Source organism: Prionailurus bengalensis, chromosome B3 (assembly GCF_016509475.1).
Source record: "Prionailurus bengalensis isolate Pbe53 chromosome B3, Fcat_Pben_1.1_paternal_pri, whole genome shotgun sequence".
Classification (NCBI taxonomy): Eukaryota; Metazoa; Chordata; class Mammalia; order Carnivora; family Felidae; genus Prionailurus; species Prionailurus bengalensis.
Window position 1 is genome coordinate 111,049,877 of NC_057355.1, and position 22,782 is coordinate 111,072,658.

The following is a 22,782-nucleotide window of genomic DNA, read 5'->3' on the forward strand; positions in this document are numbered from 1 at the left end:
TCTTCTATTTAAAAGAAAGTTGTTCAAGTGAGCCTGCCAAATCAAAATAAAATACAGTAAAGGGTGATGAGCAGAGATGACTGATTCCAAAAGAATCTTCCCATGAGCCAATCAGGACCTTGAGTCTGTGTTCCAACCTCTCTGGGCATGAGCCAGAGAATGTTACCTTTTAAATTTGAAACGTTCATTTGAGGGATTCCGTTGGATATTCTGCCAAGGTCGAAACATGGCTTTTGGGGTTCGTAGACAAATGGTTTAGGGGTGATTTCAGGTTTTTCAGAATGCTCTCTCTGGCCACCAAAGATAGATTACAAATGGCTGATTGTTGCTAGTCCTCAACTCACTGGTTTATGAGGTAAGACAGACCAAGAGCTCTGAATTCTTAGTAGATGGTTAATAATACGTGAAGTTTTCCTAGGGTCTAATATCTCAGCCTTTACCTCAGACGCTCTTGTTCTGGGTGGACTTGTGGGAGTAACAGGTGGGAGGCAGGCGTCCACCTCCCGTGGTTGTGGCTCACGGCAAGGAGTGCCCATGGGCTGATGCAACCTGTGGTGTGGCACCTTTCTCTTTCCCTCTCGTAGCCTTCCTGAATCTTTCCTCCTGAGATGCTGTCTTCCCTGTAGGTTTTTAACTATAGTTTGCATGAATAAATTGTTGGGAATGGAGGAAGTTTTCGAAATCATTGTAATCATTTGTTAGCCTCTTGAAAGAAGTAACTGGTGCTAAGTGCCAACTAATCAAAACCAGTCACCCTGGTCAGCTGAATTTTCTTACCAGTTAGTTTTGGTGAAGCTCCGGACACATAAAGCATCTGTTTTATTTAAATAATCTTTTAACTTTCCAACCGTCTTACGTTGATGGAAATGTTGCAGAGAGGGTACAGAAAGGTTTCGTAATCTCTTACCCAGTTTCCCTTTCGCTTAACATTTTACATTGCTATCTAGGCGGTACTTTTACAATAACAATTTCTACCTTGTTTGGGGATGTGGACACATTCTCTTCACAGACTTACTAATGCAGACCTTACTGACGTGAAAGTATACGGCGCAATCAAATGGTGCTTCATTTATAAAGTAACCTGAAAATAAAAACTAATACCCTAGCAAAATAATGGAAATCTCTTAAAATGACGGTCATGGTACCTGGTACGCGTAAATACTCAACAAATATTTGTGAAAAGAACAAATAAATGAATGCAGATGCCATCTCTGTGAATCCTATGAGAAAATCCAGTTGGTACAGCTTTCAAATTACTACCTGTATAACCCGTTCTGCCTTACCCAGGTTGGAATTCTTACTATTCATTTGTTTAAGCCATAATCCGTCGTTAATATCATGCAATCTGGGTGTTCCTGCCATCTATCCACTTACCATGTTCAACTACCCATAGGTAACACTGAATGCCTGTTACTTGTCCTGCCCTCTGGCGTCACAGTGAATACTAAGTATAGATTTTAGAATTTTTGTTTTTTCCATATGTTTTCCTTAAGACTAGATTTTACCTTGTGATATAATTATAGATCTTATCCTATCTTTTCAAAAAACTTTTTCCTTGGGATATCAATGTCGGCATTAAATATTGCATGAAGAAAATCATCTTTGATAGTGCCCCAAATGTACATTTTGAAAGCCGTTAATCTGAGTAAATAGAAGGAACTAGAATGTTTTCACCAAGAAAAGGAAAAATTATTTATTTGGAAGGTAGACCATTCGGCAATTAATCTTTTTATGTTTTCAGAATTCAGCTGTGGAAATGGTTTTGTCAAAACAACTTTCTCTCAATGTTCAAGAAAGCATGAAAAACACTGACGATGAGCATAAAGTCAATGAGCTGCAAAATCAACCTTTAGAATTAGATGTCGTGTTAAGAAATGAACAATTAAAGGAGATAGAGGTATGGAAACAAGAAAAACATTGACAACATGATTGCATCATTTATCCAGTGCAATACAATATATTTTAATTACCAGAAACTTGCTTGTACAGAATGAAAAGTCTTATTTAACCTTTGCCTGATGATCAATTTGGTAACTATATAATTATGTACTAATCAGTAAAGTTGTATAAATCTTTCCATTTAAAAAGTGGAAGAGTTTAATGAGCATTAGTCTTTTTCACGAAGTTCCTAAAAACTTATTCAGTAACACTATTTGGAGATTCTGACTTCTCACTTCTGTTCTTAGTCGTATGTATTCTTCAGATTCTGATAAATTTCTTTTATTTTTCCTAATTATCAACATTACGGGGTACTTCTTTTTTTTTACAGCGGTGTTTACCTAGCTATGTTTATATATTTATGTACTTATAGGTATATAGTCTAAAAATCCAATACATGGCCATGTTTAAAAAAAAAAAAAATGACCCCTACAATTTTAGCTAAGTTTACATGACTGTAAACATGTATTTCAAACAGGAAGGAAGGGTGATGTATGTGAATTAAAAAAAAAAAAGTATCATATATAAAGGATGTATATAAACAGAGTGTCTGCAAATGTAGAACAACCTGGAACAAAAAGAGAGAAATCTTCCTTTAGACACTACAGAACCTTTTAACACAATAGGAAGATCTAATTGCTATTAAATGCTAAGACAACTGTCAATTTCAGTCTAGATTTTAACATGATTCCAGTGGAAAAAAAAAGTCTTCAAATCTTTCAGCACCTTGGTTTCTCTGTATGCAAATGAAATTTTTAAAACATATTCTTGGGATATAATGTTACTGGAAGGAAGGAAATTAATGAGTGAGTGAGGGAGTGAATTTATATTTACTGATTTCCATGACTTGTTTTTAGGAATTATATGCCCAGTTGGACGCAAAGAAATCAGCCATTGAACCACTGGAACAAACTGAGTATCTCAATAAAGCAGAAACAAGTGCCTTGGTTCTTCACAACGCAGGGTATTCAGTGAACTATTTGGACAATCTGCTTCAGGCACTTATTACTTTGAAGAAAAATAAAGAAAGCCAATATTGTTTCCTTAAGGATTTTCAGGATCGCCTTGCTGCCATTGAATCCTCAGTGAAAGCCTTGTTGACAGAAAAGGAAAGTCTAAAAGTGTAAGTATAAGAATTTAGGACTCGGGGCACCTGGGTGGCTCAGTCAGTTAAGGGTCCGACTTCGGCTCAGTTTGTGATTTCACAGTTGGTGGGTTCAGGTCCCCCATGGGGCTCAGTGCTGACAGCTCAGAGCCTGGAGCCTGCTTGGGATTCTGTGTCTCCCTCTGACTCTGCTCTTCCCCCGCTCATTCATTCTCTCTCTCTCTCTCTCTCTCTCTCTTTCTCACTCACTCACTCAAAAATAAGCATTAAAAAAAAAAAAAAACAAAACAATTTAGGTCTTGCATTCTTTTTATTCAAGCACAGATAGGCTGCACTACCTTGGACAGGCCCAGGGTTTTAAGAGTTTATACTATGAGACGATATTATGATTTTAACAGTACAATATGGAAATTAATTACATACAGAAGCCATTGAAGAAAACTGTTGTTTCATGCAGTAAATTTTATATTATTTATATTAATTTTATAATTAAATTATGTTTTAAAAATTAATTTCTTAAACAATTAATTCACACTATAAGTATCTTCCAAATGGATTTAAATTCTATGGAATTCAGAACTCTTTTTGTCAAGACTTTATTCTGACCTATGGGGGTGGAAAGAAATATTCTATGTATACACTTGTTCAGTATCAGCATAATTGGTTGAAATAGTTCAGAACCTACTGAATACATATCCATTCTAATGATTTCTTTTCACATATATATACTCTTTTTGCCTCTGAAGATAATAGCAAATGGTTTGTAGATACAGTCTTACTGTGTAAATACCTTGTCGTTATTAAAAAGGTTGAGGCGGGCACCTGGCTGAGTCAGTCAGTGGAGCAAACAACTGTTGATCTCGGGGTTGTGAGTTCAAGCCTCACGTTGGCTGTAGGGATAACTTAAAAAAAAATTTTTTTTTAAAGTAAAAAGTTTGATTTTGTACTTTTGCCTAAATGGGGTTTACTTTCAGTGATATCCCTTTGAGGAAACAATTTTATATTCAAAGGACAAGACTGATTGTACTTTCTTATTCATTATTGTCGGTAAAATGGTAACAAAGTGGTTGGACATTGTGATAATTTCTTAGGCTTAGTGTGCGAGTACTTTACAGTTACCAAGTCCTTTTGCATATGTATCGTTCCCTTCCCTCTTCACTCCCTTCCTGTGGTTCTGCATTTTTACGATACTTATTCTATAGGTGAGTTTTCTGTATTGTTACACACTAACTGAAAGCCACACTAAACAAGGTCCTGATTTTGATTTTAAAGACAGAATGCTTTTATAGACAACCTAATCTTCTCTTCTGTGAATTCAGAGCAGAATTAATTTCTTTTCATGAACTCTAACCTCGTGTCGATGTATATTAATAAGCTCCCTTTTTTTTTCTTCCTCTAGGGGACCACTGGACAGTGCAGCCTATCTGGACAAAATGAAAAACTACCTGGCATCGATAGAAAAAGAGAAGGATTCTTTAAGCAAGATGAAAATGGAATGGGAAAATTTATCAAAGTGCGTGACTGACATGGATAAGAAGGTTTCGGAAAGCCAGATCCGGCAACTTGCACGTAGTTGCGAACAAGTAGAACAGTTGGCTCGAAAGAAGTATTCTCAGCAAGTAGCAGAAAATGATGAATTTATACTTTTCATGCGTGCGATCCAAGACCTTGACGTTTCTCTGCAGCAACAGCAGCAGTTCGGGCTGAACTCTCCAGAAGAACAGGAGGGGAGCCCAGGCACAGTTGCCTTGGCCACTGAACTCCGGGCTATCAAGCAGAGATTTTTGGCTTTGAAGGGGCAAGCTGAATTTCAGATGGAGAGGATTTGGGGAGAAAAAGAAAAGAACACTTTGGAAGATGCAATGAATAATTTGCAGAAGCGATTGGAAGCCTCGGAGCCATTAAACACAGAGGTGGAAAATCAGATCAAGATGTGTGAAACAAGGACCAGGATGAGAGAGATTATCCTGTGGGTCAAGAATCTGCTAGGTGAACTCGCTCCTACCATTTGCCTTCTCCCAGATGACATTCTTTCACAGATCAGAAAGTGCAAGATGACACATGATGGCATTCTGGATAAGCACCAAGCTGTGGAGTCCTTGGTTGAAGAGGTCAAAGATAATACTCCTAATCTTCCAGCAGATGAGAGCAATGATTTAAATCACCTCCTACAGGACTTACAGAATCAGTACCAAATGCTAGTTTTAAAGTCAACGGAAAGATCACGGCAATTAGAATTTAAATTGGAAGAAAGGAGCAGATTTTTTGCCGTAATAGAGAAGGTTCAACTTTCACTTCAGGAAAATGAAGCACTGATAAATCCCAAGATGAAAACAGCCTCCACAGAAACTGAACTAGAACATGAGCGTGTCACTTTGATGAATTCTCAGAAGGAATTGCAAGAAGCGGAGAGTGTGATCTTGACCCACCTTCAGGAACAAACAAACATCTGTAAGGATCTAAATGTGTTCGAAAGATTATTTCTGGATGACCAGTTGAAAAACCTTAAGACTAGAGCCCATAGAACGCAAAGATTAATTCAAAGTAAATGTAAGGAAGTGGAACGCAAGATCCATTTTTACAGAGAATTCCATGAAAAAACATCTGTGCTTCAGAAGGAGGTTGACCATATACGGCACAACGAACTGCTGCTAAATCAAGAAATAAATCAAGATGTTGAAAAGGAGCTCTGTGGCCTTAAAGACCGACTCACTGGTATTCAGTCTAGTATCCTACAGGTACGGAAACTCAAAGAAGTGTTTGAGTGTATAGGACTAAGCTGGGATGGTTCCCAACTTGACCAATTACACACCCAAGTAGTTGAGAAAGAAAAGGAACTCGAGGAAAAAATTAAGCAGTTGGCAGACCATGTGGCAGACCATGGCAGATATCAGGCATCACTAAGTAAATTGAGGGCTATGGACTTGCAAATTAAGAAAAGAGCCGAAGCAGTGCTAGAAATGCCCCAGACCTCACCAGAAAGCAGTTTGCTCGATGCTCAGATTTTGAATCGGAGAATTGAGAAAGCCATGTGCTTGTGTCAAGAGATACTAAAGAAATTGAATGAAAGTAAGGCCTTTGATGACACCTTCAAAGAGAAAGAAATGCCGAGGATAAAGCTGTATGCAGAAGAAAACGACAAGTTACGCAAGGTTCTCCAAAACAGCATACTAAAATCCCAACCCACAGAAGTGAACAAACAGAATTTTCAGGACAAACTGGAAAATTCCTTACATGTTTTGAAGCAGATAAAATCTCAGTTAGAGCAGCCTTTGCTTATAAATTTGGACATTGAACATATTCAAAATGAGAAGGATAATTGTGAAGCATTTCAAGAGCAAGTTCAGGCAGAAATGGATAGCGTGAAAGCTGTGACCATCATTGAGAAGCAGAGAGAAGAAAATTCTTCTGGAGCTAATGATGTGGAGGCAAAATTACGTGACATTGAAGATCTTCACATGCAGCTTGCTACAAGCCTTGATTTGCGCACAGTAGGTTTTTTTTTTCAATTAGGTGGTTAATGCATTTCTTTTTATTGCATGGTTTTAGCTTTTACTCTAGGTAATATCTGTGCTTCTTAAGCAGTTATAGGTTCTACATGAACATTCTCCATAGAATAGCCATTTAAAAGAAACTTGCGGTGGACCAGTTTACAATCCCACCTCAATTGACATCTAAATACAGTGCTTTATAGACAGGAAAGAGGAATGTGAAGTCTTTACTTCTATACCCCTGGCAACCCCTGTTGAGTTCAGACAGAGTTTGGTTTTGGTTTGTTTGTGTTTTTAGAAATAGTGAGGCATAGTGGAAGAAATATAGTGTAGAGAAAATAACATAAAATAATAACTCCGCATCCATTTAGAACTTACGGTGTCTGGGAACCGTGCTGAATACTGTGTTTTTAATCCTCATAGCAACTCTGTGAGGGGGGGGTGCTATCATTAGCTCTATTTCAAAATAAGGAAATTTAAGTTCAAGAACATCAACAGTTTTCTCAGGCTCCTGCATCAGGAACAGAACAGGATTCGAGTCAAGGTCTGTCTGATTTTAGAGCTTGGGTCATCAAATGAAGGTTCATGGGCCAAATCTGCCCATGGTGCCTGATTTTGTAAATAAAGTTTTATTGTATCATGGCCATGCTCATTTCTTTAGAGAATGTCTATGGCTGCTTTCCTGCTACACCAGCAGGGTTGAGTAGTTGTGATAGTCCAGATGGCGGGCAAAGCCTAAAATATTTAGTCTCGTCCTCTACAAGAAAAGTTTGCTGACCTCTGGTGTTGTAGAATGAGTCCAACATACTCCCTCCTTTTCCACAATAATTAGGAGAGATAGCTTAGGCATTGCTGGAACACTTGTACTTAATATAATGCCTTTCACTGTATTTTCAGAATTGTCACATTAAACTTATAGAATGGGGAAATGAAGTCCCTTCATTGATTTAAAGAGTTATTAGATAATATTTCAATATTTGATAGGTATAAACGCTATAGAAATGTAAGGTCATACTGTGAATCCTACTATGTTCTTTAAATTGATACTTAACAAATGTTGAGTAAATTCAGTACTTCTTTATTTGATTTTAATACAGTTTCCAGGAACAATGACATAAATCTCTAAAATAATAGGATTAGAGCTGGACTGGAAGGGACCTTTAAAGTTATTTACATCAACTATTTGTTATTTCAACAAGAAGACTATGGTCTGGATACGTTAAGTGATGTGTTCAAAACTAAAATTTGTGGCAGAGCCATTTATTTGAAAACACAAGAAATCTTGGTGAGGGTGTGTTTTCTTTTTATGCCCCCAACAAATATTGGTTAAAGCTATACACATTAAATATATGCGATTGCTTTATTTAGTTCATCGTCTAATATAAGAGTTCTAGAACAGGAATGCATATCATTAGACATGATGCTTGAGATGTATTTTTGAATTTAGAGTAGATTTAGCAAATCTGGAAGCAGTTTTTCTTTATGCAAACAGAAAGTTATTGGTCTTTATGTGCTAGCCTAATGTTGCCAAACTAAGTAGGAGACGCTAACCCTTGTAAGACCCAGACATATTATGAATGCACTACAAAAATTCAAGAATGATAAAAATCCCCAAAGTTTGCCAGCTTTGTCACAGTGTTTCATCTCCTGTTCACCAGGATGTCTTGAATGATGCTGATGAAAGTATGACACGCTATAACGAGGCAGTCACTAGGGCGATGGGGATCCTTACTGCCCGTGAAGCCATTATTGCATCCCATAGAATAGACCTTGCTGATCCGGAAGAATCGCTGGAGATATCTCACTGGAAACAAGAGGAGTTGCAGTCCACAATAGCAGACATCCAGGACCTTACTGAGAAATTGGGGATTGTATCCAGCCCTGAAGCCAAACAACAACTCCAGTGTACTATACATGGGTTAGTTTTGAAGGACTCAGCCGTGAGGGAGGCAGCCAAAATAAAGGAGGCTGAAATAGAAGGGTAGGTACTTCTTTCTAAAGGTAATGCTTTAAGAACAAAATTAAGGTTTATTTTTCTTTATAGTTAACATTTACCAATAGGGAATAATTTAGAAAATATGGAAAACTTTAAAAATCACTACCTGCATGGGGCGCCTGGGTGGCTCAGTCTGTTGGGTGTCCGACTTCGGCTGAGGTCATGATCTAACGGTTCATGGTTCGAGCCTGGCATCCGGCTCTGTGCTGACAGCTCGGAGCTTGGGGTCTGCTTTGGATTCCCTCTCTCTCTGCCCCTCCCCTGCTCATGCTCTCTCTCTGTCTCTCAAGAATGAATAAACGTTAAAAAAATGTTTCTTTTTAAATCACTATCTATAGAAAACCATAGCAAATATTTTATTGTATTTATTTTACCTTTTTTCCTTATTTAATGTTGAATACATACAACAGAATGCTTATAAAAGTCTGCATATGATATAAAGGATAATAATAAAATAACAGCTTTGTCCCTAAAGGTTCGAAGGTAAACATCATGACTTTTGAATTCTCTTGTGCGGTCCTTTCTTTTCCTCAGAATTAATCCTTATCCCCAATATTTTATTTACCACTTTCTTTCCTTTTTAAAATATTTTTTTCTATGTGTTTATGCTTCATTTTCATATATGTGTGTTCCTCTGTCACCTCATTTTTTTTCAAACTCATCATTTTGATGCTGAAGTTTATTCATGTTCTTGTCTAGAGCAAAATTCAGTTACCTAGCTATTGACAGACATTTGAGTTTTTCTACTTTTTGCCTTCACAACTAGTGCCAATAGGAACATTTTTAAATGCGAGAGGTTCACTTGAATAGTTACTGAGGATTCTGGTGTTGAGTCAAAAGGTAGGCACACCTCACATTTTATTTATTTTATTTTATTTTATTTTTTAATTTTTTTTTCAACGTTTATTTATTTTTGGGACAGAGAGAGACAGAGCATGGACGGGGGAGGGGCAGAGAGAGAGGGAGACACAGAATCGGAAACAGGCTCCAGGTTCCGAGCCATCAGCCCAGAGCCCGACGCGGGGCTCGAACTCGCGGACCGCGAGATCGTGACCTGGCTGAAGTCGGACGCTTAACCGACTGCGCCACCCAGGCGCCCCCACCTCACATTTTAAATTCCAAATAATTTTACCTACTTCTACTCAGACTAGTGTTTCGACAACATAGTCTATTCCAACTGTTTCGTATCTTCGCCGGTACTCGATGTTGGGAGATTTAAGTTTTGCCAGTCTGATGGATGAAAAGTGGTATTTCATTATGGTTTTAATTTGCATCTCTATTATATTAATGTGTTTGAGCCCCTTTATTGAATATTTCTTGGTCATTCATATTTCATCTTCGGAAAGATGCCTGTCCAAGCCGTTGCCCGATTTTTATTGGGTTGCCCATACTTTTTCTTATTAATTTGTAGAGATGTATGCTATATTTTGCAGGCTGGTCCTTTGTGGTTATATATATTATAAACATCTTGACAGAGAAAGTTTCCTATTTAAAACCTATCCTGGGTTGAGGCTTTATCCTCTGTCCCCTCAGCGTTCCAGGAAAAGGTTAATAAAACTGAAACTCAGCAAATGCCCTCAAAGTCTTTGTCCCTAAAGCTCAGCTTGTTTCTCTGTATTTCCACGTCCATATAGTTTGGGAGCCTCTGAATATTTCTTACCTCCTTTCTAGTTCATTATTATATTTTAATAATTTTTAAAATATATATTTGATACTAAAGTTTTCATTGTTTTCAGTGAGAGACTGAGACTGTATCAATTTTAGACACATAACTGTATTCATAGTTTTTTAATACATCAGAACACTACCCTACATAAAAAGATGCTGCTTATCCTTTACTTTAAAACATGTGCTCTTTTCCTTATTGTAACAAAACTTCACAAAGGTAATTGTATTTGCAATTAAATATTTTACAAAATGGATGGTTGTAATTTACTTAGCTATATCTTTTGTTACGTATAAGGTATGTTCCAATTTTTGACATTTTTAATTTTTTAGTTATTTATTTGGTTTTGAGAGAGAGCATGCTTGTGAGTAGGGGAGGGGCAGAGAGAGAAGGAGAGAGAGAATCTTAAGCAGGCTCCACACTCAGCACGGAGCCCGATGTGGGGCTCAGTCTTACCACCCTGAGATCATGACCTGAGTGGAAATCAAGAGTTGTGCGCTTAACTGACTGAGCCACCCAGGCACCCCTGCTATTTTAATTAACAGTTTAATAAGTAAAAAGATTTTAGTGTGTAAAAGGTTTTATCAGGTTTAGAATAAATTCCTACTGTGAGGATTAGTTCCTTAAGATAAATTGCAGAAGTTGGATTAATGGCTCAAAAGATATGAGCATTTTTAAGACTGAGTGGTTTTTATAAGAATTGTACCAATTTATATCTCATTTGCAGTGTTTGAGAGTGCAGTTTTACAATTTACGTGTTTTGAGGAAAGTCTTATCTGCCTGTTCAAGTTTGCATTAAAAGTCTTATGCAGGTCCCTGTGAAGAAGAGGGAATCAATAAAAATTTGGTGTAATACGCTGAATAAGAAAAAGAGAATTACATTCTGTTTTTTATTAAGTGTTCAGAATTCATTCTGGGTAATCCAGAATATATTAACTAAATAAAATTTAATATCCTTTCTTTTTTCCTAATGGTGCTTTATAGGTGTCTCGAGAATTACAAATGCTATAGGAAAATTAAAGAGAAAATTTGCACTCACCTCAGTCAAATGGAGACAGTTCTTGGCCAGTCCATGTTCCCGTTGCCGGTGTCTTACAAGGAAGCTTTAGAGCGCTTGGAACAGAGCAAGGTAATAGTATTTGCAAATCTCCAGTGAGATTTGATGCAGAAAATTGGCAGGAAGAACAGGTGGCGGCAGCAGGGAATGTGGCTCTGTTATGACCCACAGAAATCTCCCACCTGAATTGGACACTCAAAACACCCCAAACCAAAAGCCGAGGGGAACCATGAAACAGTGGTTCTGAGAGATTTCATGGGTTGGATTCACAGGACTGTAGCAAACTCGTAGCAGATTGTTCTCAGTGATCATTCTTTCTGAAGCTTTACCTTTCTTGTTATTTTGTTGGATGTTGCTGGATCAGTGACAGAGAATTTAATGCAACTATCGTTAAGTCTAAACTCTGGCTACTTCTTATTCTTAGTGGGCAATTTTTGTTTTTGTTTCTTTTCATCTGTTAAAAGCTATGGTATTACGTTATTAGGATTTGAATGAAAGCATTCTGAGTCATCTGTGCTTAATACCTACCACATATCAACAAACAAACAAATACATATACAAAAACCCGAAATAATACATTGGTGGTTGATAAGTATTGTTCAGATTAACTACCTAGTAAGATATGAGACTAACATTAAAATAACAATGATCTTTTAAGAAATCTACCTTTCAAAACACTTTCTTTTTGTCACCATAGTTCCAAATTCGTGTGCAACCCAGTAATACTTAAGGCAGTTCTAATCTGTCTTAAATTGGCTTCCAAAAGGACCAACAAATAGATCAGATAACATTTGGGGATGATTGAGAATCAATTCCTCAGGATTGTAAGAAGTTCATAAGTTTCAGAAAGATCAATAGACCTTCTGTTCCTCCTCTTCCTTTTCTTTCCTAAGGCCTTGGGGTCTAATCTTACATCAACCAAAGAAGAGTTAATGAAACTACGCCGGGTCCACAGACACATTAGACCCATGTGCACAGACAGCGACGACGTGTGTCTGCTCAGAACCACGTCAGCTCTGTGGGACAAATGGTTGAGTTTGCTAGAGGCTGCCAAAGAGTGGGAGATTTGGTGTGAAGAACTAAAGCGGGAGTGGAAATTTGTCAGTGAAGAAGTAAGTGCTTCATTTTCAACATTATAACCAGTTTCCTAACAATTGTCATCTACATTGTTGTGCTAATATATTTTATATTGTATATATATATATTTTGTATATATATATTTGTATATATATTTGTATATATATTTGTATATATATTTATATAAAACAAGTCCTCAACCGGTACCCTTTGTTCATACCACAGGCACGTAGCACATAAATGTTCATAGAGGTCCTAGTAAACTCATCTCCAAGAAATGGTTCAAATTCTTTCTTAAAAGTACCAGTGTTTTTGGCATCAGGTAATACTTATAAATAAGTATTTGCTTGTTGGAGCTTTAAAATCTTTAGTGTACCTATAAGTTAACCCCTCTTAAAGATAACTGTCTTGGTGTGCCTGGGTGGCTGAGTCGGTTAAGCATCTGATGCTTGTTTTTGGCTCAAATGATGATCTTAGGGTTGTGAGATCGAATTCTGCTTCAGCTCACTGCTGGACATGGAGACTACTTGAGATTCTCTCTCTATCTCTCGCTCTTTTTCCTTCTCTCTCTCTCTCTCTGTCCCTCCCCTGCTCATGTTTGCTCTCTCACAGTCTCTCTCAAAAAAAAAAATTGTCTCTACACAACACCAAAGGTTAGAATTAGGTGATATTCACAATAACCAACTAATTTTGAATTTAACTGTTTATTAGCTATGGAAATTAATGGTTAAAGTATGGAGTTAAAAATATGTATGACACTCTTTCTGAAAACGCTCTTAAAGAAAATCTCCATAATAGGGGTGCCAGGATGGCTCAGTTAAACGTCTGACTCTTGATTTTGGCTCAGGTCATGATCTTGGGGTCACGAAATTGAGCCTCATGTACGGCTCCACGATGACAGCACAGAACTTGCTTGGGATTCTCTCTCTTTCCCTCTCTCTCTCTGCCCCTTCCCTGCTTGCCTTCTCTCTCTTTCTCTCTCAAAATAAATAAATAAACCAAAAAAAAAAAAAAAGCCCTCCATAATATATATCAATCACAGATGTTAATTTAAGCATGATTCAGGATTTAGGCCATCACATATATTTAGAAAGGAAATTTAAAAATAGTATAAAATTATCTTCGGGTGTTCCTTAATCTATCAGGTATAAATGAAGTACAAAACAGAACATTAAATGAAAACCTTTCTCTCTTATTCATGTCAAAATTCCTGCTAACTTTACTTAAGAGAGAAATATAATGAATCAGTACTTGATTTGGGGTAGAAATGTTTAGCACTGGCATATTTTCCTGCTTAAAACTTGATCTTCTTGCCTTTTGCCTCATTGCATCCGAGAGAGCACGATAGGTCACCAGCAGCTCTTCTGAAGCCATGGGAGAAAATTTGGCCAGGGTCTTCATTCTTGCCCTGTCTGCTCAAACTGGCACAGTCTGATCCAGAAATAATGGCCTCAGTAATAATTGCCTAGTAAATAATTTGCCACCAGTGTTTCCGTCTGTGTGGAGAGGATATAGGCTTCGTCAAGGTGGATTAAGTGAACTTCCTTAAATGAGTCATCCAAGATACCTACCTTACTGCAGAATAATAAAATAATATAAAGAAAAAAGAAAAGAAAAATATTGATATTCTTTTTTCTTTTTTTAATTTTTTCAATGTTTATTTTTTCTTTTTTTCAACTTTTTTTTATTTTTATTTTTATTTATTTATTTATTTTTTTATTTTTGGGACAGAGAGAGACAGAGCATGAACGGGGGAGGGGCAGAGAGAGAGAGGGAGACACAGAATCGGAAACAGGCTCCAGGCTCCGAGCCGTCAGCCCAGAGCCTGACGCGGGGCTCGAACTCACGGACCGCGAGATCGTGACCTGGCTGAAGTCGGACGCTTAACCGACTGCGCCACCCAGGCGCCCCTCAATGTTTATTTTTTGAGAGAGAGAGAGAGAGAGGGCAAGTCGGGGAGGGGCAGAGAGAGAGAGAGGGACACACAGAATCCGAAGCAGGCTCCAGGCTCTGAGGTGTCAGCCCAGAGTCAGACACAGGGCCTGAACTCACAGACCTCCCGATCATGACCTGAGCTGAAGTCGGACCCTTAACCGACTGAGCCACCCAGCCGCCCCTAAATACTTGATATTCTGGAAATGAATAATATTTTGGTAGTGCTGGTAGGGTGTGGTTAGTACATAGACTCTTGAATGTTACAACTCTAAGAAACTTTGTAAATTTCACTTTTTTAGCCGAGCTGCTAGCCCCCATCTTTCCCGTCCGTACTGGCACTGTTTCTTGGGTTCCTACAGGAGGCTGTGTGCCACCAAATCCTTGCATTGCTCTCAAGAGTTAAATATTATTGCGATGTCGTTGATGGGGATACGGAGGCGCCGAGAGATTTCTGATGACACGAGACCTCCCAGGTGGCGATGGAGCTGGGGCTGCGGGACTGGGGCCACAGCTGTTGCGCTCACTGCTGTCACTTTAGAATCTGACCGGGGCCTTGCACTGAGTGGGCAGTTAGTAAACATTTCTTGAGCGACAGCTCTTATTCAAACCCAGGTCTAGGGTAATCCTGAGCTTTTACTCTTTCTATTTTACTACATTGTCTTTCTATCGCTGTACGCCCATTTGCAATTGTATTGTATTAATTCAGACCCCATTCATTTAGAGCTTTGTAATTATTCATCGAAGCATTTGACAATATTTGCTGGCAGAATGTGTTTTTCAGAGCATCACAAACAAAATATGCCCTCATGTAGTAATAGGAACAACCACTCCAACACGTGATGGGCTGGTACGGAGCGTGTGTTGGGCACAGTTCTCAGCACGTTATATGTATTATCATTTACCCTCACAAGAATCCTATGAGGTAATTACTTTTATTTTATCCTCGTTTTGTAGACGAGGAAAGTGAGACACAGTCAGATGGAGTAACTTGCCCAAATTCACAAGTGAATGGTAGAAGAGGATTCAAACTTACGCTCTGGTTAGGGGCACCTGGGTGGCTCAATTGGTCAAGTGTCCGACTCTGGATTTTGGCCCAGGCTGTGATCTCATGCTTCATGAGATCAAGCCCTACCTTGGGCTCCATGCTGACCATGCAGAGCCTGTTTGGGATTCTCTCTCTTTCCCCCTGTCTCTCTGCCTCTCCTGTGCTCGTGCCCTCACTCTCTCAAAATAAATAAGTAAACGTTAAAAAAATGTTTCAAACTTACACTCTGGTATTTAACCACAAAACCATCAGCTTAAATGATATTTACGCACACCAAATTGATGTAGGATTTTAAAATTGCTTGTATCCAGGGGCACCGGGGTGGCTCAGTCGGTTAAGTGTCTGACTCTTGATTTTTGGCTCAGGTCATGATCTCACGGTTTGTGGGATCAAGCCCCTAACTGGGCTGTCCGCTGACAGTACAGAGCCTGCTTGGGATTCTCTCTCTCCCTCGCTCCCTGCCCCTCCCCCACTGTGTTCACTCTGTTTCTCAAAATAAAAATGAAAACCTAAAATAGCTTGTATCCATTCAATAAAAATTGTATCATCTGAACACTTGTACACGCAAGGTTCTATTGGCATGGTTGGTGCTTTTGTATGTGACAGAATGAATTTCTTTTTTAAGACATTACGATAATCCCATATCTGTATGGGATAAAGGTTTTGTATCAGCAGATTTTCAAAAACTTAAAACTCTGTTTAATTGTATATTTTGAAAAATAAATTTAAATTTTGATTTACCTTTTTTCCCCCTAAAATTTTACCTTCCTGTTCTCTTAAACAGAATCTGCTTGATTTAATTATTCGTTTCTGGTTATTCAGTCATCGTTTTTGCTTTGGTGATCGTAATGTGCTAAAGTCCTGTCTCGAAAGATAATTGAAGGTAGAAGGCTGGCTTCTTCCCCATGAACCCAAAGTCCAAAAGACTTTTACTGGTTCCTAAATCTCCTGGTTATGAGTATTTCAGTCTCTTTCACTCTTTCTGTTTACTTATGGTACAACTACGGCTCCTTCTCCCTTTCTGGACTCTATAACTGACTGTGAATCTAAAAGTTTTATAACCAATATTATTAGAATTCTGTGTCCAAGGGAAATCATTCAGGTGGAAGAATGAATACATAATTTTTGTGGCAACTATTTTACTGATTTGGGAGCTGTCTTTATCCTTTTTCGCATAAAGTCTGTTGAATTTTGTTGCACACAGGCACATGATCACCAACAAAATGAAGATATAGAACATTCTCATCACTCCAGATAGTTCCCTTGTGCACCTCTGTAATCAGTGCCTTCTGTCACCTCCAGCCCCTGGCAACCATTAATCTGTCTTGCCATTTCCAGAATGTCATATAAATGGACTGGGATAGTTTGTGCCTTTTGAGTGTGGCATTTTTTCGCTGAGCATAATGCATGGGAGATGCATTCATATTGCTGCTTGTATCAGTAGTTCATTTCTCTTTCTTCCTGAGTAATACTGGGTTGGGTGCAGGTATGACAGTTTGATTATCCATCACAAGTTGAAGAATGGCCTGGCTTTTGAGTACAATTATTGCCCCAATAAAAATGATTTCCCTCCTTAATCACTTACCAACTTACAGCGGACGGCAGAGCCTGAGATGGGGCTTGCAGGCAGGTGGTTTATTTTGGAAAGTGATCTCCAGGAACAGGTGTGGGGGACGAGGGGAACTGGAACTGGGAAGGTCAGGCCTTCAGTTGCTTTACTCTTATTAGGTCATGGTTGCTGTTGTTGCTCTTCATGGAAGCACCAAGAGATGTTCCATTAAGTTCTAGATTACAGACCTACTTCTTTCCACCCTGATGTGTATTCGAGACCCTAGATACCATTATCTCTGACACTACAGCACGTCCTTTCTTTGCCTGCTGGTTCCCTGGCAGGAAGGTTGCCAGACATCCCAGTGGAACCCTTCTATCTCATTCCCTGGTGGAAGTGTGGCTGCCTGCCTGAGAACCAGCACTTCTGATGCAACTGAATTCAGGTCTGAGGTGATGGAAAGCATACATTCCATAACTGGGTCTTTTGAGAGGCCAGCCTATACCTACACCCTGCAGTGACCCGGGGACTCAACTGGGTCATATGACCCAAGTGGCAGGGCAGTTTATCCCATAATCTGACCCTAGAGCAGTGCCTCTTTTTGCCCAGACCCCCCTCAAGCTTGGCAGCATTCTGATAAATGGAGCTGAGCAATATTCTCAAGTATAGCATATGCTGCCTCCAAAATCTCAGTGGGCAAATTCCAGTGCTTTCTTAGTGGTAGAGACATAAGACGGAACAACTTGAGCTTTACGCCATGGAATTCTGGCAGGCGCTCGACCACTGAGCTCCTGGAAACTTAATTTATGCTGGAATTGCTAAATTCTCACAGGCTTTACGTTCGACCCTTTGGCAGGTTTTCGTTTATCATTTCAGGGAGCGTGATATCAGAAAGGTAGTTGACCAGAGTGCTACTCTGTACTGTCCAGATTGCAAGGTGCCTGACTTGAGTTTGAATGTCAGGGCGGGAGAGTTAACAATACTGCTGGGGCAGAATGTGGTGACTGTGGGGTACAGCCGAGGCGAGGACCACAGGGTCTGAAGAGGTGCGTGGAGGGATCTGATTTTCTGTGTCTTCATTCTGAGTTCAAGGATGACGGGACTCCATTTTGCAGACATGTGATGTATTAGGTTATGTAGTTCTGGGTTCTGCATATAGCCATGTTGGTAAATACATGATTAGTCAGGACTGCTTTCCCTTTGGCATGGGTGTTAGGGGCATGAGGAAGTACCAGACTTACTTTTTTGGGCATGTAGGAATGGGATGTGAAAGAAAAGTCACCTGTAGAAAAATTATCCAGCAGTCACCCAACCTCTTAGTAGTTGCAATTTGGTGAAGCTCATTCGAACTGCCTTATAGGTGTTTCAGAAGAGATAACTGCTTTGTGCAATGGAAATCTGAAACAGAGAAAAATTAGTTATGAAAATACTCAACAGTGTTTCCTTCAGCTCACAATAGCAGTATTTCATAGTAATCACATATCTACATGATCGATCGCTGGGAGCTATGGGATTCCAAAAGCAGAGGAATAATATTCCCAGCTATAGGAAGACGGATGCTACTTCGAGTGAGGATATGGCATCAGGAACCCTTTGAAGGGCCAGTGCACAAAAATTATGGTTCCCAAGGTATGCTTCAGCTCCTGAGGCGATCCAAGTACAGTTTAGTTATTTTAGTTCTCTCTCTCTCTCTCTCTTTTTTGTTTATTGAATTAGATTGAACGAGAAGCAATTATTTTAGATAACCTTCAAGAAGATCTCCCTGAAATTTCTAAAACAAAAGAGGCGGCCACCACAGAGGAGCTCTGTGAGCTGCTAGACTGTTTATGCCGTTACCAAGAAAATGTGGAGAAGCAGCAGCTATTACTGACCTTACTTCTTCAGCGCCTAAGAAGTATCCAGAATGCTCCCCAAAGCTTCCAGGCTGTAGAAACTGGTCCAGCATTTCAAGAGATCACATCGATGCAAGAACGATGCAACAAGTAAGTCTTATGAAATACTATTAAGACAACGTGCTTGCTGACTCAGGCTTAAAATTTAGAGAATCTTGGCTATTGAAAATATAAAAATATAGAATAATGGCAAATGGTATGATGGAATTGCGTTAACACAGAAAAGTACACAGTGTTGGCAATGTATATCCGCTGTGGAAACTATTACGACGGTTCTTCAGAAGATTCAAAATAGAATTACCCCAGGATCCAGGAACTCCACTATTAAGTGTCTACCCAGGGAAAATGAAAACACTAACTCTAAAAGATACATGCATCTCTATGTTTATTGCAGCATTATTTACAGTAGCCAAGACGTGGAAGCAACCTAAGTGTCCATCAATGGACGAATAGATAAGGAAAATGTGGTATATGTGTGCAACAGAATATTACACAGCCTTAAAGAAGGATGAGATTGGGCCATTTGAGACAACATGGATGGACCTAGAGGGTATTACGCTAAGTGAAATAAGTCAGCCTGAGAAAGACAAATACTGAGAAAGACAAATGTGATTCCACTCATAAATGGAATCTTAAAAAAAAAAAAAAAGTATAAATGAACACAAAGCAGAACCAGAGAGGAGGTGGGTGGGGGGTGGGCAAAATGAGTGAAGGGGAGTGGGAGGTACAGGCCTTTAGTTATGGAATCGGTAACTCTGGGAATAAAAAGCAGAGCATAAGGAATGTAGTCAATATTGTGACAGTGATGTAACACGATAGTTGGGGTGAGTGTAGTATAATGTATAAACCTGTCAAATCACTAAGTTGTACACCTGAAACTAATGTAACATTGCGTGTCAACTATACTCAAAGAAGCGGGGGGGTGGGGGGGTGCAGATGGAAAAGATCAGTAACAATGATGAAAAACAGTCCATATTCTGTATCCTGGTATTATTGAGGATGAATAGCCGTTGAATTTTTTTACTCATGATTGCTTTTTTTTTTTTTTTTTCTATTTTTGTAACACGTATTCATTACAGGTGGTTCAGGGAATGTGGAAAATTATAAAGGTTAATATAACCCCCCTCTTTAATTTTATCATTCAACAACAATCACTGCCAATCACTTACCTTTTTTTGTTATAATTCTATTTTTAACCAAATTATGATAGTACTATATTGTTTTGTTGCGTGCTAAATCATTTATCAGAATATCATGTTAGTTTTCCTATGCCATTAAATGTTCCTTAAAACATAATTATGTAATATTTCACCATGTGACTATACCATAATTTATTTAACCAAACTCCTATTATAGAATATTTAAGTTATACATGGTTTTCACTTTTATAAAAACATGGTCGTGAGGGGGCTCCTGGGTGGCTCAGTCGGTTAAGCGTCCGACTTCGGCTCAGGTCATGATCTTGCCATTCAGAGCTCGAGCCCCGCGTCGGGCTCTATGCTGACAACTCAGAGCCTGGAGCCTGGTTCAAATTCTGTGTCTCCCTCTCTCTCTCTGCCCCTCCCTTGCTTGTGCTCTGTCTCTGTCTCTGTCTCTCTCTGAAAAATAAGTAAACATTAAAAAGAAACCACTGTAGTGAATATTCTTATGCCAGAATCTCTGCATCTGTGATTAATTCTTTGAGAAAGACACCAAGAAGCAGAATCAGTGGGTCAAAGGATATAATATGTTTATGGGTAGAAGTACTTACCAAATAGCTCTCAGGAAAGACTGTACCCTCTTAAATTCCTCTACTAATATGGTAGTTACATCCACAGCAAATGGGGTCATCTGTCCCCAAGAGCCCACCCATGCATGACTCCATTCTCACCTCTAAGTCATATTCAGTTGAACTGACGGATCATGTGGAGAAAAGTCAGATGGAGACAGCAGTTGGAATGTAAAGTGTGAAAAGAGGATTTTTTTTTTTTAAAGTTTATTTACTTAGAGAGAGAATAAGAGCAGGAGCGGGGGAGGGGCAGAGAGAGACTGAGAGACAGAGAATCCCAAACAGGCTCCGCACTGTCAGCGCAGAGCCTGATGCGGGGCTCAAACTCACACACTGTGAGACCACGACCTGAGCCTAAATCCAGAATCAGATGCTTAACCAACTGAACCACCCAGGAGCCCCAAAAAGAGGATATTTTGAGATGAAAGTTTGGAGAGGCTTTTGACTGAGTGATAGAATTTGGTATATGTTTGTATATGTAGTACATAAACCACTGAAAATTGGTACTTTTCTCTCAGGAAAAATCATCTTCTTTTGCGAACTATGCTGACATTGTGTTAATTGTTGAAATAAAAATTATTTCCCAAGACAGCAGGATAAGAACAATTTTATTTTGATGTTATGTTAGGCTTTTTCAGAAAGCTCAAGAGAATAAGGAATCGGTGGAGAATGAAACCCAAGAAAGACATTCCTTCACAAAAGAAATAAGTACTTTGAAGAATTTATTCCAACAGACCGCAACTTCTTTCCAAAACATGGAATTACACGACCACCCAGAAAAGGCAGGCCAGTTCGAGGTGAGTGAGGAATGAAGTGAGGAACCAGTGAATGTGGCTGATACAGGTCTGCAGTCTTGAATGCAAATTCCTTGGGGCAGGGGTAACTCTGTGACTGGAGTGGAGGGAGTGGCCCAGGAGCGAGGAAAGCACGGGCAAAGGCCCCGTGGCATGGTGGGGCCAAGCCACAGGGGAAGATCAGTGTGGTTGGAGTGCAGAGAAGCGTTGCAGGATTTTTCACCTCAATACCTGGGATTCATCGTCGCGCCGCTTTGAAGAATGAAGAGGTGGACACAGAATGAACAGCAGGCAAAAGTTTATTAGGGTATAAGATTAGAAAGTAAGACTAGTATGAAAGCTCTCTTTACAGAGAAGGGGCATTTGAAGGTGAATGCTCCCGACTGTAGGCAAGGGCCTTTGTTTTATAACGTTCTGGACTCTCCCCTCTTCTCTTCCCCTTGTTCCTTCTCAGTGTCTGTCCTTATTGGCTTGATGCTCTAGGTGCTTGGGTTGTCCACTCCTGATTGGCCCAATTCCATTGTATGAGGGGAGATCTATGGCCATATCATTTCTTGTGGGTCAAATGGTTTATGGTCTACTACTTACTTTCAGTTAGGTCTTTTGTCAAATTCCTGAGGGAAACCCGAGGGGGAGGGGAATAGGTGGTACCTGTTACATTCTTAAGAGGAACCTTATGCCCCAGGGGGTTTGCTGTGGTCAGACACTCCCAGCATTGTTCCAAAATGTGCATTTTCCCCCACCCTGGGACCTCAGGTCCTAACCTTTCCCTCTCGGCCTACTGAATCTTGTCTTTTCCTATCACAGTAGAGAGCAGGGAGGTAGGCCAGTCTGGACCAAGCAGTCCTGCTTCAGCCCCTTTTCAGGCGTGTTTGGTGAACAGGGGTCTCAGAGCATTTATTGAGTAGGGTGTTAGACTACTGCCTTTAGTAGGATGTACTACTTACCTCTGATATAGGTGCCACCGTATTTACTCACAACACTTTTGGTACCAAATGTGTGGAGTTTCTTCCCCAAGTCTCTGGAAAGCAATGATTCAATTCAGTTCAATTCAATTCAATTCAATTCAATTCAATTCAATTCTAACATTAACTAGCAGGAGTTAGCACAGACCACGCAGATTAAAGGCTCACTCCCACAAGACCGCCCCCCACTTCAGATGCTAATCACAAATTCTGGCCCTCCTGTACTTCTGACAGACTGGCTATCAATCAGGGGTTCCCACGACCGCTTCCTCGGGGTTCATGATTTACTAGAATGGCTTGCAGAAGTCAGGAAAGCACTTTACTATTACTGGTTTGTTATAAAGGATGCAACTCAGGATCCGTCGATAAGAGATGCATAGACCGAGGTAAGGGCGAAGAGCCTCCAAGCCCTCTCTGAGTGTGCCGCTCTCCCAGCACCAACTCCAGACTCTCCAGACCTCATCGATTAGGGTTTTTTATGGTGGTCCCATTATGCAGGCACGA

General features: G+C 39.5%; 1 protein-coding gene across 10 annotated transcripts in view; it reads left to right on the top strand.

Annotated features, from left to right (window-relative positions):
* Nucleotides 1–22,782, top strand: part of SYNE2 (spectrin repeat containing nuclear envelope protein 2) — a 345,486-nt gene that overhangs the window by 183,513 nt on the left and 139,191 nt on the right. For all 10 annotated transcript variants that reach the window (XM_043556321.1, XM_043556324.1, XM_043556329.1 and 7 more), the window contains exons 46-53: nucleotides 1,742–1,897; nucleotides 2,796–3,061; nucleotides 4,443–6,534; nucleotides 8,193–8,515; nucleotides 11,181–11,325; nucleotides 12,147–12,365; nucleotides 18,576–18,841; nucleotides 21,148–21,316. In XM_043556321.1, coding sequence (XP_043412256.1) covers nucleotides 1,742–1,897; nucleotides 2,796–3,061; nucleotides 4,443–6,534; nucleotides 8,193–8,515; nucleotides 11,181–11,325; nucleotides 12,147–12,365; nucleotides 18,576–18,841; nucleotides 21,148–21,316 — 3,636 coding nt within the window. The remainder of the gene's footprint in view (nucleotides 1–1,741; nucleotides 1,898–2,795; nucleotides 3,062–4,442; nucleotides 6,535–8,192; nucleotides 8,516–11,180; nucleotides 11,326–12,146; nucleotides 12,366–18,575; nucleotides 18,842–21,147; nucleotides 21,317–22,782) is intronic.